The sequence below is a fragment of the Grampus griseus genome (genome assembly GCF_964374135.1).
Source record: "Grampus griseus genome assembly, chromosome: 9".
NCBI lineage: Eukaryota > Metazoa > Chordata > Mammalia > Artiodactyla > Delphinidae > Grampus > Grampus griseus.
In genome coordinates, this window is record NC_139003.1 from 11,325,564 (window position 1) to 11,341,934 (window position 16,371).

A 16,371-nucleotide genomic window follows, 5' to 3' on the forward strand; every position below is an offset into this window, starting at 1 on the left:
ACATAAAAAGCAGGCCGTAGAACTATATGTACACAGTATGTTAAAATATGTAACAGTTTTAGTCAAGAAATGTTATCAAACAGTGGGACTGGTGCAGAAAATACATGCTGGGTTTTCACAGACTTCCATCAGGGGACTTCAAGGAGTGGATAAAACCGACCGAGGGCCTCTTCCTAGGTCACAGGTGTTGGGAGAAAGCACTGAATAAAGAGATCTTTGCCAGCAGGTCAAGAGGCCTGAAAAATGAAGGGTGTATAGAAATTAAAGAACCAAGGAAATGTCTCTGGACCTTAGTTTTCTTGGCTTATGTAGATGATCACTATAAGGTAGTGTCGACGTGGGCAATTCCATGTCTAAAGAATGAGAACCACAAGTTCTTAATTTTGAGAAAAGAGTATAATGATGGGTTCACACAGACAGAGCACTCTCAGAGAAACAGAAAAATTGAATAGTAACACGAACGGCGATCTGTAACCTGCCTCGGCTCCCATAGCCAGTCAGAGCAGCGATGAAAGCATTATTACAAAATGAGAGCGTAAGGAGGAAGGCCCGGGAGGCTCTGGGTTTTGCCTTTCTGAGCATTACAGGGTTCTGGAAGTCATGGGGTCAGCGGGGACTGGGTGTTTTGGGAGATACAACAGAGAGAATAATTTTGTTAGATGGGTGGGGAGCGCTCTAACCTTCTTTTCCCCCTCCTGCATTTCCCAGGCTGGATGCACGCAGGCTACCCCATCATGTGTCACCTGGAGTCGGTGCAGGAGCTCATCAGTGAGAAACTCATCAGAACCAAGGGGCTGTGGGGCCCTGTGCACGAGCTGGGCCGCAACCAGCAGCGGCAGGAGTGGGAGTTCCCCCCGCACACCACCGAGGCCACCTGCAACCTGTGGTGTGTCTATGTGCACGAGACGGTCCTGGGCATCCCTCGAGGACGAGCCAATATTGCTCTGTGGCCCCCAGTTCGGGAGAAGAGAGTCAGAATCTACCTGGGCAAGGGTCCCAATGTGAAAAACTGGAACGCATGGACGGCCCTGGAAACGTACTTACAGGTGCTGGGCCAGTGTGGGCGGTGGTGGGAGCCCCGCAGTGGGGACCCTGAGCAGATGGTAGCGTGGTGCCCGGGGGACCTCCCGCTGACCCGCCTCCCACACCAGGTTGGGGAGGTCCTGACAGCGCCCAGGTGTGAAGGTGCTGGTTGAGGATGCTTCTCAGGGCATCACTTTGCATGGCCCTAAGGTGGACTTAATTGCCTCAGCCCCGCCCTTCACCCCAGGACTCTGAAGAGATTTTTGAGAGTAGACAGAAAGCACTGAGAAAGGTTAAAAATTGGTAGAGGCAAATGTGATGCTACAAATATAGTTGCTGTCACTGGCTTTAAACCTAGACATACCTGAGACAGAAGCCAAACTGTGCTGTTCAAATAGCTCCCTAAAGCTGAACACACCCCGACGCGTGCGCGCGCGCGCGCGCACACACACACACACACGCACACGCACACACACACACAATATGTGGGAAAGGAGCTGTTTTTTCCCTAGGTGAGTAAACCGTCTTCTTATTATGACCTGGCTGTGCCTCGGTTTCCACCTTATAAGCAAGCCAGGTTTCCTCACTGAACTGGACATGGGGGTGGCCTTTGCCTTTTAGTTATCACACAACACCCCAGTTCCAGTCCCCCGGTCCCTGGATTAGTTCCCAGCTCACTGTGGAGAGTTTCATCACCTTGGATTCTGGAACTCAGTCTCAGGCCAGCCACACTCTATTCTGGCCCTTCCACCTGCTGGAGTTCTCACTGCAGATCCCCTCCGCCACAAGAATGACGATGACACTGCTAGGAGACTGCTTTAACCTTGTCATCGGGACAGAAGTTCCTCCTCTGTGAAATCAAGTTGAGGTTGGAACTGCTTCCCTGGTGGCGCAGTGGTTAAGAATCCATGTGCCAATGCAGGGGACACGGGTTCGAGCCCTGGTCCGGGAAGATCCCGCATGCCACAGAGCAACTAAGCCCGTGCACCGCAACTACGGAGCCCGCGCTCCACAACAAGAGAAGCCACCGCAATGAGAAGCCCTCACACCACAGCAAAGAGTAGCCCCCGCTTGCTGCAACTAGAGAAAGCCTGCACACAGCAACAGAGACCGAGCACAGCCAAAAATAAACAAATTAACATGGGCTGTTTCCAACAGCCTCGGGACGGCTGCCTTTTCCCAAAATTATGCCTTACTCTTAATTCTAGCTACCTAGACTATACATTGTCTTCTGCTTCTACTGGACTCACCTTTTTTCCCAAAGGCCGTTTTTGGTCGCCTTGCAAATTGACATAGACCTACAGTTAGTGTGGATTATGTCAGGATACGGCTGGGAGTTCCCTAATTGTTGGGGTTTAACTTTGCAACTATGAAAAACAGTGGATTTTTTCACTTCAACCAATTTTAAATCCTCGTGTAATATCCTGTGACTACTTTCATGGTCTAGTGAGATAGGTGAATAATGATATTGGTAGTAAATCCTACAGTTTTCACCACAGCTGTCTTGAGTGTCTGCTTTGTGTTGAGCCCTGTGCCGGCTCAGAGGCCCTTCTCGTCATCAGAACATGAGAGTAGCACGTGAGGCTGGCAGGTAAAACAGCAGAGGGTCAGTGATAGACATGAAACTGGTGTTTAAGGGGTGAAACGCGTTAACTCATTTAGAGTGTTTGTTGGGTCTCCTGTAGATCAGATGTCTCATCCTCCTCCTTCCTTCTCTTTCCAGCTCCAGGAGGCCTTTGGGTGGGAGCCGTTCATCCGTCTCTTCACTGAGTATAGGAACCAGACCAACTTGCCCACAGACAATGTCGACAAAATGAATCTGTGGGTGAAGATGTTCTCCCACCAAGTGCAGAAGAACCTGGCTCCGTTCTTTGAGGCCTGGGCCTGGCCGATCCAGAAGGAAGTGGCAACCAGCCTGGCCTATCTGCCTGAGTGGAAGGAAAATATTATGAAATTGTACCTCCTCACACAGATGTAAGGAGTGCCCAGCGAGGTGGCAGGTAGAGAGGTTTGGGGAGTTAGGCAGAGATGGGGATTCACTCCTCGACCTCTGTCTCTTAGGTTCTAGCCTTGCCCTCCCAAGCTCACTGCCCCTAGATCTTAGTCATATCTCTGGGGAGTGGGTTCAGAACATAGAAAAAAGTGGAATCATAATCCCTCAGGAGCAAAGCCTTCTGTTTATGAGCTCATTCCTCTGCTCTCAGCCAGCAGATGCCCTCCTGACCCTGTGCTGGGCCAGTGCTGAGAGCTTTGGCCCCTGCTCCTATGCCAGCCCTTGGTTCACCATCGTGGGCCATAGCCCAGAGGGTGGCTCTCACCCTGAGGACTCCCTGGGCTTTTATTTTGATCATTTCCCCAAAAACCTGACCATAGAACCCAAATGAAATACTAATTTACCATGATATTCAGACAGCTCCCTGATGACTCATATATTTTATGTCTTAGGTAGTTTTCCAAAAGCTGTCTGGTGTATTATGAAGAGCCCATAACTAGGGTTAGCTCTTGGGAAAGTCGTTTTATCTCTGAACTCCCATTTCTTTGTGTGTAAGGTGAGGGTAAAGATCCCTGCCTCACAGGGTTGTGGGTGAAGACAGACCGGTCATTCTGAGGAGTGTGGATACTGGGCATGCACTCTAAGGGGTGGTTTTATTTCATGATGGTCCACAGAGTAGTGAGTTTCCTACTCCCCATTCTCTTCCCACAGCCCAGGGGTTAAGGTCATCATCTCTCACAGTTGACTTACCACATCCAAGTTCTGGTTCTTTCACCAGTTAGACTCTGGGCAAGCTCCTGAACTTCTCTGTGACTCAATTTCCTCATCTATAAAATGGGATCTATTTCATAGGACTATTGTGAGGATTAAATTTTAGTGCCTCTAAAAGTGACAGTACCTGGCATTTAGGAGGTACTGAGAAATTGTCAGCTGCCACTGTTACTGTCAAATTAACTCAGTATCATTTTAGATCAGGACTGCACTTTCAGATGGCATTTACAGATGCAGTGAATTAACCCTATCCCATCCTACACTTTTATACACTGACTCTGAAAGGATTCTGGTATATTGCCCTATGATCTAAAGGAAGGTCTCTATATTTATAGTGGGGTTTAAAAGCTGCTTGGGGTTTGGTCTCCTTCTTCAATTCCATCTTTCAGGTAAAATCCCTTCTTTGATTAAGAGTGGAAGTCGCTTGAAAACCAGAACAATTCCATGAGGATGTTCATCCTTAGCAAACAAGGAGCATCCGGCTGAGTGATGGTGTTTATATTTCCGCAGTGACACAGATTCCTGTCGCTGTTTGGCAGATAAAGTCCATGCACAAATAGAACCTTTACACTGGAACAAGATAACTGGATGCAACTGACCCAAATTTCATTTAATTACAGTACATTCAGAGATTTTTAACTTTTCTTCCAGTCTTATTCAGAACCTCCCAATTCTTCGTAGTTTCAGCTAGAGTTGGGGCTCCAGGATTAATGCTGTGTACATCCAGCCAGTTTTCCTTTAGCTCACTTCTTTTGATTTAGTTGCTTTAATGCACTGTTTTATTTGCTTAATTGGGAATTGGATGGATGCACAGACAATAAGATTTGACCTAGACAATGTTTTTCTTTCGATTCTTTTATTGTGTCATTTCTTAATACTAGAATTATTTTCCCTTATTTCATGAGTATCTATCATCCAGGTACTTCAAACATAGATGTTAAATATTCATTCAGCATTGAAAATAATTGCTATCAATTAGTGGGTTGTTGAGTATGTGCCAAGTATATAGACTGTTTCATTTAATCTTCACAGTAACCTATGGAATGGAAACTGAACAGCTCCCATTTTTCAAATGAGTGAACTGAATTTTATGGAGATTGGGTAAATTGCCTAAGCCTTTACTGGTAATAAGTGATAGATCTGGGATCTGAACCCAGGCATTCTGAATACAAATGAGTTGTAGTAACTACAGTGCTTTGAACAAGCAAATAAATGAGGAAATGAAGAAATGAACCAGCAAACAGAAGGAACTTTATGTCCCTCCTCGCCAGCAATTTGGCTGTTTTTACTTAGCTCTCATCTAATTTTATCAGAACAGAAAGTCCTTTTGTTTACCCTGAATGCCAGTTCAAAGGAAGACTTTGAGGCTGGCTCCTGAGGTGCTCCCAATGGACAGTGCTGGGATGGTCCCTTTAGTACGGTCCCAGTCATCTGGGTTCCGGGATCTTCGGGTTTCAGTCCTTATCTCCAGGGCACCATGAAAGCATTCTACTAGCTTATTGGATTTTGAACGATGGGCTATTTTGGTAAAGTGTCTGACTCCCAAAAGTCTCAGACACTGTATGTTTTCAGAAAGGAAATTAGATCCTCAGTCATTTAGAACAATTTTTATACCCATTCTTGCCCTCCTTAGTCCATTTTCAGCAGTACAGCCCCGGGGACCTTTTAAAAATATCAAGTTATCCATGTCACTCCCCTGTCTAAAAGCTTCCAATGGGACTTTGAATTTAAGATGATGAACTGAACATGTAAGTTTACTTCCCTCCCTCCCCAGGCCCCACTGAAACCGAAGTCAAGAAATGTAAAAGAGAATTGACACATCTCAGCAAAGAAAACTGAAGGAATTTGGTTATAAGTGAAGAAGATCTCAACACATTTCTGGAAGAGAGAAAGTGGAAGAAGTGATAATGAAAGAGTGCAGCTCCTTTCAGACGGAATATAAGCTGATCTGAACATGTAACCCCAAAGAGATTTGGGCACCTGAAAAGTCTGTCTACTGAAGAATTATGTCAGTTGTGAAATTGAACCCCATCTCATTCTACCCCAACCTTTGCACAGAATACAGGCAACCTACCACTGGTTTCTGTTAAGTCTGTTGTTGTTGTTTATTGTTGTTGTTTGTGTAAAGGAATCGAATAAACTGCTTGAGGAAAGGTAGGAGTTGGTGCTCCAAAATAAATTTCTCTTTTGGGGAGAAAAGTGAGCCCCTAGCAGTTAGTTCTCTACAGATGGCTGAGATCCCTACTCAAGTAACCAAGTGATTTTAGCCACAGAAAGGCTTACTGGAGAAGCAGACAGACCACACAATGGCAGAGGGAACCCACGGCAACTCCTATAAAAACAGTTATACTGATTCTTCAATGCAAATGGTCAGCTGGGAATTCCCAGACATTGAGCCTTAGGGGTAGGGGTTGGGGGAGGGACCAGGGGAGCAGCATGTGAGAAAAATAAACAATCAGGAGATTTGAAAAATATAACAGACTCTAGGGGCAACAGTTAACATGGAAGAAAATGACTTAAATATCTTCGGAGACATCTAAGGTGCATTTGTAAGATAAAAACAGGATGCTACAAAGAAAGGGAAAACGCTGAAAATAAGAGGAGCCCTTAAATTGAAATAGGACTGCCAAAAATATTTAGTAGACAGGCTGTAAAATAAGGTTGAGGGAATCTCCCTAGATATAGAGCAAAAAAAAATAGAAAATATAAAGAGAGAAAAGAGACACAGACAATATCTAACTGTTATGAGTTTCTGGAAGAGAGAACACAGGAAATGTTGTGAAGAAAAGAAAATTGAACAGAAATAAGTCTCCAAATTGAGAGGACCCTATACAACCTACATCTAGACATAATCTTGTGAAATTTTGGATATATATTAAGGATAGAGCGAAGATACTGAAAGTGCCAAGAGAAAAAAATAAAATTAGGTCATCATAATTAGCTCAACTAAAAAGGGATGAGAACTAGACTGGGAGCCGATTTTTCATCATCAACACAATGCTAGAAGCCAATAGAGAAGTGTCTTCACACATGGAAAATCTTTGTACCCAGAATTCCATAGCAAGCCAAACTGTCAAGAGTCAAGTCGAAAGGAATTTTCCAACATGCGAGTTTTCAGAAAGTCTACCCTCTTAGCACCTGGAAAGGAAGTTCTCTCTCACCTACTGAGGAAGTTCTCCGGCAAAATGAGAATGAAAATCGGGAAAGAGAAAGAAATGGAATCCAGAAAACAGTGGACCTCACCCAGGATGGCTGACTCCAGAGTGACAGTTATCCAATAGGATAGCTCACTCCAGAGTGACCATTATCCAATAGGATAGCTCACTCCAGAGTGACAGTTATCCAACAAGAAGGCTCACTCCAGAGTGACAGTTATCCAATAGGATGGCTCACTCCAGAGTGACAGTTATCCAATAGGAAGGCTCACTCCAGAGTGACAGTTATCCAACAAGAAGGCTCACTCCAGAGTGACAGGTATCCAATAGGATGGCTCACTCTAGAGTGACAGTTATCCAAGAGCCCCATTTCAGATGAGAGTACACAGTCTCAGGCTCTCTGGGGAGAATATGCATTCTGTGCCATAGATATCCTTGAGAAGCTGGAATGTTTGAGAATGTGGAGGAGATACATTCTTTAGTAAACAAGAGAACAAAATAGAAATGTCAAATTCAGGTTCAATTATGAGACAATAATAAAAAAAATCATGGAATGTAAGAAGAGACTCATTTTGATATTGGCAGTAGGTACATTTCATTTCAAGTGACACAGGAAACATGACACTGGATATGTTTGGAAGAAAATATCCTAGCTTCTACTTAGCTCCCAGTAAACAGTATTTACAAAGCCAAAATAATGTAGATACTATTGATTGGTATTCAGTGTTATGATCAGCTTATAGGTAAAACATGAAAGGCTTAATCTTTTATTCAGAAATAAAAGGGAAAGTAATCCTGAAAAGGAAAAAGAAAGCAGAAAGAGGTTGAGAATTAGTTGGGGGAAGAGAGGTGGAGGGAAGAGTAGAATTACTTACCTATTCCAAATGGGGATGAAAAGATAAAGTCTACAGTTAATGGAACAAGGACTAAAGGATTGTTACTGTTCAAAACTATAAACCAATAGAAGTATTAAAAATGACATCTATCAAAAATTTGGAAAAGGATAGGCAAATGAAAGGTGGGAATAGTGTAAGTTAAATCCTTATCTTTTGTAATGGGGGATTATTAAAGATTGTCTAAAGTTAATAAGTCAAGAAATTATCGTTCAAACATTATTTAATGTTAGGAAGTTAGTTAACAGAATATCTAAAAATAGAAATTGTTAAATGCACTGCCTCTAGGGTATGGGACTAGGGTTAAAAGGGTGGGGTGGGAAACTGTGTTTTTCATTTTAAGTCCTTCTGTACTATTTAATTTTTTACCTTGTGCATGTATTACTTTGAAAATTTTTTAATAAACTTAAATAAAAACCCTTCAATGGCTTCATATTAACTAAGATACAGTCCAATCAAAACACTTAAAATGGCTTATAAGGCCCTCAAGTATTTGGATCCACCCGGTGTGTCTAAGGCTCATCACATCTCCCCATCACTCTCTAGTTCTAACCGCACTAAATACCCTCCAGCTATTCAGACACACTTCCCCTTCTCTTGTTTCTACAGGTGTTCCACAGAAAACAAATCCTGTCCCCATCTCACCATGTGTCTGCTGATTCAGCTTACTGTCTAGCAGGTTTTCAATATCTGTTGAGTGAATGAATGTGCAACAGGGTGTTCATGAAAATCACCAACTAGTGTTCTTTCCCAAGAAGGCACATGATGTTTGTCTCTATTCCAGGAGCATTTCAAGACCATGATGTACGCTTTCCTGAACTATTCATTTCACAGTTTTGGTAAGTTTTAGTCATATATGAGACCAGGTGATGTCAGAGGATTTCTATCCATCTGTTAGTCTCTTTGGTATGTTCTTTGCCAAACTGCCTCAATATCATAATCGATTTTCTGCTATTTTTCCCCTGTAGTTGGGAGAAACAGCCAGCTGTCTAGTGGACATCTTCAGGCTCCCAAGTTTCATGTGTCCTGCTATGCCTAGCTTCTTGGTGGCTCTTCCTTCTTCATTAATTTACTCTCTTCTGTTGTCTACCTTCCAAGGCCAACTGGAGCTCTCTAATGAGTATTGACTGACCTTCCTGCCAATCTTCAACAACTGCATTTATTGGAAATCTTTCCTATCTCCTCTCAAGATCACTCTCTGATTTACCTAGTCCCTAAACCAATGTCCCCACCCAACGTCACAACCTCACCTAATATATGTACTTAACAGGCCAGTAAGTAATCAAATACTGCCCTAGATATTGACTATTCTTGCTGACAAAAGTAACACACCCTTCTTTCAAGACTAATTCACGCCTACGTTCTTTACGCCTTCAAAGATTTTGGACCCCTACTTGGCTTCCATTTTGAAACAGATTTCTTTCATTGACCCACATAATTGGAGTCAGTCTTCCAAGTGTGGTACAGAAGGGGTGGAGGTTATCCTTAACTTTTCAGACATCTAGCTACAGATACACAAAAACAATTCCACATCTAATTCGAGAGAGTTACAGAAATGTTACTTATTTGGATTCTTGTCATTTAAATGCTGTAAAGAGAAGCGTTTCTTTGATAGGAAAGCTTGAGCAGTTTATTTCCAATGTTCTAGTGTCATGTTAGGTGGTTGGTTTCATAGGTGCTCATTATATTAGAAATAAATAGAATAAATAAATGAGTAAATTAAAAACAAGGTATGCATCGACCAGTGATGACAGTGTCAGAAGCCAAGGATTATGTTAATACAAATATGTGCACCTGAGGGCCATCAGAGAGTTAATCCTGTTCATCTGCACTATATAGGGACTCATATAATTAGTTAAGAAATATGTACCTGGAGGTACTAAAAATTTCTTTGCATGAGCTGCCTAAATTTGGACATCATAGGCACTTTCACAGATTGCCAAAATTATTTAGTATAATTTGAGAACTGAGATAGTGCTGAAAGGGTAGGAGGGAGGGCAAAATGATCAAATGTACAGTATAAAAACAAGTCAAGTGGTTGGGAAGAGGCCCAGAGACATAGAGAGAAGACCCCGCTCCGCTTCTCAACAATACAGCAGCCTCTGCCTATGCCCAGTCCACTCATCTGGGAAGTGTCTGATGTAAACAGGAGCCAAGAACCTGGAAAGATGATAAGCTCATTCCTCACCCTTTGTCAAGGTTAACAGAGACAGGAGAGGAAACTCCAACTTTTTTTTTTAATAGTTTCTCCTTTTCTTGCTATCTGTGTAGCCTTGGAACCAAACTGTTACAAAGCAAACAATAACAAGCCTTAGTTAAGGCTTTTGACATTTAATCACAGGATGATTGGCACTATAAGCTTATTTATTGATGACAAACTTAATCAAAACTTAGAGCAGACTTAAATCTCAGGTCCTCATAGGGAAACTTTCAGATAAACGATAAAAGGGCAAAGATCTGACTTACCAGAAGTGTTTGAGTGACCTTTGGATAAAACCCAGTGGATCTCTGGTACTGGATAAAGAAGGGCCTTTGGGGCTTCCCTGGTGGCGCAGTGGTTGAGAGTCCGCCTGCCGATGCAGGGGACACGGGTTCCTGCCCCGGTCCCGGAAGATCCCACATGCCGCGGAGCAGCTGGGCCCGTGAGCCATGGCTGCTGAGCCTGCGCGTCCGGAGCCTGTGCTCCGCAATGGGAAAGGCCACAACAGTGAGAGGCCCGTGTACCGCAAAAAAAAAAAAAAAAAAAAAAAAAGGGCCTTTGATGGGGTGGGGAGGAGAGAATATGCTCAGGTATAGCCGGTGATGGTGTTAATGCCCTCCAGCCAAAGACCATCAGGAACACACCTGTAGTTGAACAAGTTGGACGTATTACTTATCGCAGCTGGGGGAAATGCACACCACAGGGAACTGTGGGAGTCTCAGTAAAAGAGTGTTAGAAAGAACCTGTTATAGGATTTGGGCTTGGGTAGGCAGTTTAAGGGAGGGTCTAAGGAAGCAAGGCTTTGTTCTGGATTGGATGCTCTCAAGAAGCAGTGGCACTTCTGAGTGAGTTTCTCAATAAATCTCATCTCTAAGGAGGGCTGACTAAAGTGAGCTTAAAGCTGGAATTGGCTTTTTTAAAAAGAGCAGCAGTTACTCACTTTAGACAAGAGAGAGATGTGTCTGGTATTTTGTGGTTGCCCAGAGATCTTGTTTCCATCTAACTTTATTTACCATAGTCTCAGAGTGACCTTGTCTGAGGTCAATGTTCTGTGAAATTTTTACGTCCGACAGGGCAAACATGGCCATGTTCTAGCTGTGAGTGTCAGACAACTTCCTGGGTGTCAGGGGCTGCTTTTTTTTTTCTTTCCTAACGCAAAAGAATAGAGAAAGAGCCTTTGTTTCTCTTACAGAAAATTCAAAACTGTACTTCTCTTGACTGAGCATAAGGGATAAGTTAGAAAAAAGTTAATATCACAATTAATATCACAAGAGATATCCTGGGAAAGGATGGTTCCCTAATGATCCCCTAGACTTGGTGGAAGTCTTGGTTGTAAACCAAAATGAAGTTGGGACCGTGCTCAATACTCAAGGGGCACTCACTTATTGCCTGAAACATGCCCACTCCTTAAATGTAGGTTCTGGGCCATGCCTAGGAGGAATAGGAAGCAGTCATGAGAGTAGCAGTTTGCTTTTACATAGGAGGGATAACAACAAACCTTTACAATTCATGTAATTTCATTTGCTAACTGCTATAATTGGTGCACACAGAAGGAACTGAAATTTAAAACGGAAACTGGAAGATGCATTTCCCCAGTGCTCAGACTTCCCTTGCTAAACTTAGAATCTCTGTTGGGATAGGAGATTAAGGTAGTAAAGGTCCACGGCCTCACCCAGATTTTCAACATTTTTTTAGCACTAAACTACATGAAGCCACTAGAGAAACACTTCTCCAAGTTAAATTAAAAACCTTTTTTTTGCGGTACGCGGGCCTCTCACTGTTGTGGCCTCTCCCGTTGCGGAGCACAGCCTGTGGAGCACACGCAGGCTCAGCGGCCACGGCTCATGGGCCCAGCTGCTCCGCGGCATGTGGGATCTTCCCGGACCGGGGCACGAACCCGTGTCCCCTGCATCGGCAGGCGGACTCTCAGCCACTGCACCACCAGGGAAGCCCAACCTTCTTGTTTTATCTGCCCTCTTTTAAGAAACATTCATAACATGTTTCTTAAACATTCATAAAACCAGTATAAAATGTTGGTTTCTGAAAGATACATTTCCCACATTTGGGCATCCTCTTCTAGTCTAGCCACCAAGTCACCTAAAAATTCATTAAATAAACATGTATTGAACACAGACTGCAATGCTAGTTACTGTTACAGGGTCTGGAAGTACAAGGTAAACATAATAAAGCTCCTTCCCGTGTTCCAGTTAAAACATAAAAATGAACAAATAAACATATATCAGGTATGTTAAGTCCTGTGAAGTATTACAAAACAAAGGATGGGGAAGAGAGTGTTCTGGGATAGAGGAGTAGACAATGGGTAGTGAGGTCCAGGAAAGCCTCTCTGATAAGGCGACATTTGAGCAAATTCTTAAAGGAAATGATGAAGCAAAGCCTGCAGATAATTCACGGCAAAGAGAGGTAAAATTATATTTGGCATATTGAGAGCAGCAAGACAGACATGAGTTTCATCCCTAGAACAGTCAATAGCTACTTTCTCAGATGTAAGTCTTGACCACAGATTTCTGACCTTAACATTCTATTAGGGGCCATTAACCTAATGGACACTTGTAACTTTTGAATGTCTGTCCTCAAAGTCAAGCCACATTTCACAATAAATTTTGCAGCTGCTCCCCTCTGAAATTTCTCTGACTAAAAAGAAAGAGGGGCTCATCTCAGTAGTTGTTATGGCCTCTACCAAAGGGACTGAATGGAGACATGACTCTATACTTTTCTATACTAATTTCTGGGCCCCTGTCAATGACCCGATGGATCCTGTAAGTAGAATTTGGAACCAAATTCATACGGAGAAAATTGATCTGGAAACAATTGACAAAATTTGCATAGCAATGAAAATTTTAGTCGTATATGTTGATGCCCATCACGACAAATGTGTAGAGAGTAGCGGGAACCTTAGACTCAGTTACTCCTGGCTTGTCATTCTATATCCACCCTTCCCCCTTTCCCCCACCTGCCCAAGCTGAACGATGTCCATTCGACCTCAGTTCAAATTAAAAGACACTTTGGATCACAAGTCTCAATACATAACGGGAAGACTTAAAAAGGAAGGCCTTCATGTCACAGGAACTTCAGAATAAATTCTGAAATAACATTTGCAGGAAAAAGAATTATGTTGCTGGTCTTTATAAGAGTAGGAACTTTAACACACTCTTCCTCTGTAGGAATTTTGTTATGGAGATATTTGGCCTTCCATGATTCCCAATCCCCATACAACAGCCCCTCTGGCATCTTGATAGTTGCAACCCTTGTGGGATTGTGTATGAAGATGTATAAACCACACTGGTGTAGGTGCAATTATAGGAACTTGGATCTGTTGTGTGCCTACCCGTTGGGCCTGATATTTCAGAGCTGGAGGAAGAACATCCACGCAGCCTTGGGCTAAGTCAGCTCCACTGGTTCCCAGATGGCTGAACTCTTCGGTACAAAACCAAAGTTTATGTCTGACCTGGAAATGGGAGGAGTTTAGAAATGTAAGAAGCCTCCTTCCTCATTCATCAATGGAGGGAGAGAGTTTCAGCCTGGATATCTCTGGAGTGGCAGTGATTTTCTCCAAGACATCTTCTGTGGTTGGAATATTACTGGCTCCTACCATATATATTCCATATACTTATAACCCAAAAAAGAAAATATCACCCCACATTAATTTCACAAATGCACCAAAGGAGAATATGAAAACTTTTATAACTCTGAATTAGGGCTGGCCACCTGTCAAGATGGCCAGCAAACTCCAGCTTATTGCTTTAAATAAACATGCAGGCAGGAACTTGCCCCTGGCAACAGACCATGCTATAATTTGAATAAAGGTTATCATACATGTACTACAGAATGAAAAATGTGGATGAGTCTTCCCTGAATACTCTCAAGTTGATGACTTTGCTCTTTACTCCCACTACAACACAATTTTAATGAATACACTTGAGCATTTTAATGTTAGGAGATATAACAGTACTTATATTAGCCTGGGTCCTCCAAGAGGCAGAAGCCTGATGAGGTCAGGTGTACAAGAGGTTTATTAAGGGAAACACTTGTGAGAGAAGATGGAGAGAGACCCAGAGGAGGCTGGAAGAACCATCAGACTGCGATGTAGTTTTAACCTTTGTGAGGAGAGAGTGAAAGAGGGAATGGTTTGCATTGTAGGTGTCAGAAGGTTTTGACAAGGCCTCTGGAGAGTCCGTGAGCCAAAGTCACAAACCAAAAAAGTCCCACGTCTCCTTAGTGCCCCCACCATACTTAATCACTGGCCAGCAGAAGCTCCTGGGCCACGTGGCTTTGGCGCCAAGGATTCTAGAGCACAGCAGCTGGGTCCGTCCGTCAGCTGCATACCCACTCCCTGCAGTTGGGAGATCTGAGCCGAGCATTTTCATAGCCACAAAAACACTCCTTCTTGAAACAGCTGTAGACACCTGTTCTGGATCATCTTAGTGACTTAATTAACCTCGCCAGTGACTCATACCAGTACAGGCACATAGGTGGATTCATCCATCTCTATTCCTAAATTAGAGTGTGGCTAATCCTTTCCAGATTCCTGAGGCCCTTTAGGGAAAGACTATATGGGACCACATTAAGTTTAACTCGTAACTAAAAATAATTGAAGAAGGAGGCCAGTGACTATTAATGCTAGCCCACAGTTGCAAAGCATGTGTATAAAGTAACCCCTGCATTTGGCGTAGTGAGAAACCGGAATTACTGCAGAGATTTTCCTCTATTTGACAAAAATGGACTGATGTAACACTAGTAACAATGAAAACTCTGATCTGTGTACGCTAGACAATTATTACATTGTTTATAACCCAAAAGGAGCCCATCGTTGCAGTGCAAAGGGCGTGGATTAGCATGCCTGGCTTAAGCTAATTCGTATCTACCCTTGGAACTGGAAATGGCTTCATTGCCCCCTGAACCTTGTAGGGGAGAGGTAGATTATCTGAACAAAATTGCGATTTGGTTAGAAAGGACAAGAGAGGTGAGGTAGAAAAGAGACGTTGAGGAGGTAACCTCAGTGTTTCTTACATGGCATTTCTTAAAAACCTTCCTACAAATTGGAGACTACAATCCAAGCTCCTTAGTATACCAGCCAAAGTCCCTTAAAATCTGGCCCAAATGCCTCGTAGAGCTAGCACTATATATACAAGTCCTGTTACCAAGCTTCACTCACAATGAACATTTTTTCTCAAACCAAGCTTTTCACACACACATCTTCATGCTGCAGACTATGACACAGCCTCGCTTTGTAATGTCTGCCACCCTCATCTGCCCACAAAGACCATACATATTTCTCCAAGGCTAAGTTTTAGTGTTACCTCTGTAAGTTCTTCTCTGATATCTTGATTAGAAATCATTGCTTCTTCCTTTCTGTTCCCTTGCACTTAATTTGCAGCCAATTCAGCATCTACATAAATCCATCTGATACTATAGTTGTTTCGTGTCTCCTCTCCTCTCTCGACTTACTGACCACAGTATCACCGTCATCTCCCAGAGTGCCTCACAGAATATGTGCCCCGTGAGAATATTCTGACTTTCATGGACTAGTTTCTGTGTTCTCCTGGGTGGGAGGAAAGGCCTGCGGGTTCACACCTTCACATGAGCAATGATCCTTAGTCACATCCATGCTGGTCACCATCTTTCATTTCCCAATTTTTTAAAATGGACCCTTATGCTGTGCCTTATGTTGCTTTGTCTCCATTCTTCAGCCAACCCTTGCTCCCAAATGGCAGGTACGTTACTGATGGTGGGTCTGCTTCTGCTCTCTGACCCTGGAAAAATCACCTTTGTTTGAAATCCCTTCTTCTGTTAGATCAACACTGAAATAGGCTCAGGAATCCTTTTAGAACAATATGGTAAAGTAAATATGGTATTTTACCATAAAGACTGAGATTGATGTAGGTAGAAACCGGTTAAAACCTAAGAGCACAAACTCTCAAAAGAGATCTTGAGCTCAGCGCTGACATGGAACTTGCTTGACCCTCCCTCAGGGCTCGTTTCCCACTTTGCTTCTCAAAAGTCAGTTGTTTGCTGGTATGAGACCAAGAACTCAACTAACTTCACCTCACATTGGGTTTCCATCCTGAAGTATTCGGCAATTCTGATCTGTTGTATCCAAACTGTCTTCCTTGTATAGGTTTCGCCATGCTCCTTCTTTCTGCAACATGACTGCATTTGGTTCTCTGCCAATCAGGTTTGCACTAATCCTCCAAAGACTTATTTACTCACCAATTCAACAGACAGTTCTTGAACATTCACTATATACTTATTTATTCAACATACATTTACATATTTATTAAGATACTACATTCCAGAAATGAACCAAAATCAACGGTG

General features: G+C 43.0%; 1 protein-coding gene across 6 annotated transcripts in view; it reads left to right on the plus strand.

Annotated features, from left to right (window-relative positions):
- LOC309827474 (TRPM8 channel-associated factor 1) overlaps nucleotides 1–16,371 on the plus strand; it is a gene marked incomplete at both ends in the record, with an annotated part of 87,894 nt that overhangs the window by 38,289 nt on the left and 33,234 nt on the right. For 3 of the 6 annotated variants that reach the window (XM_082662132.1, XM_082662130.1, XM_082662131.1), the window contains 3 exons: nucleotides 709–1,046; nucleotides 2,747–2,997; nucleotides 5,562–6,585. The exons of 1 other annotated variant lie outside the window; for it this stretch is intronic. In XM_082662132.1, the coding sequence (XP_082518258.1) occupies nucleotides 709–1,046; nucleotides 2,747–2,997; nucleotides 5,562–5,571 (599 nt within the window). Of the gene's footprint in view, nucleotides 1–708; nucleotides 1,047–2,746; nucleotides 3,002–5,561; nucleotides 6,586–16,371 lie in introns of those variants that run through there. 2 more of the 6 variants (XM_082662133.1, XM_082662135.1) reach the window with 1 other exon arrangement.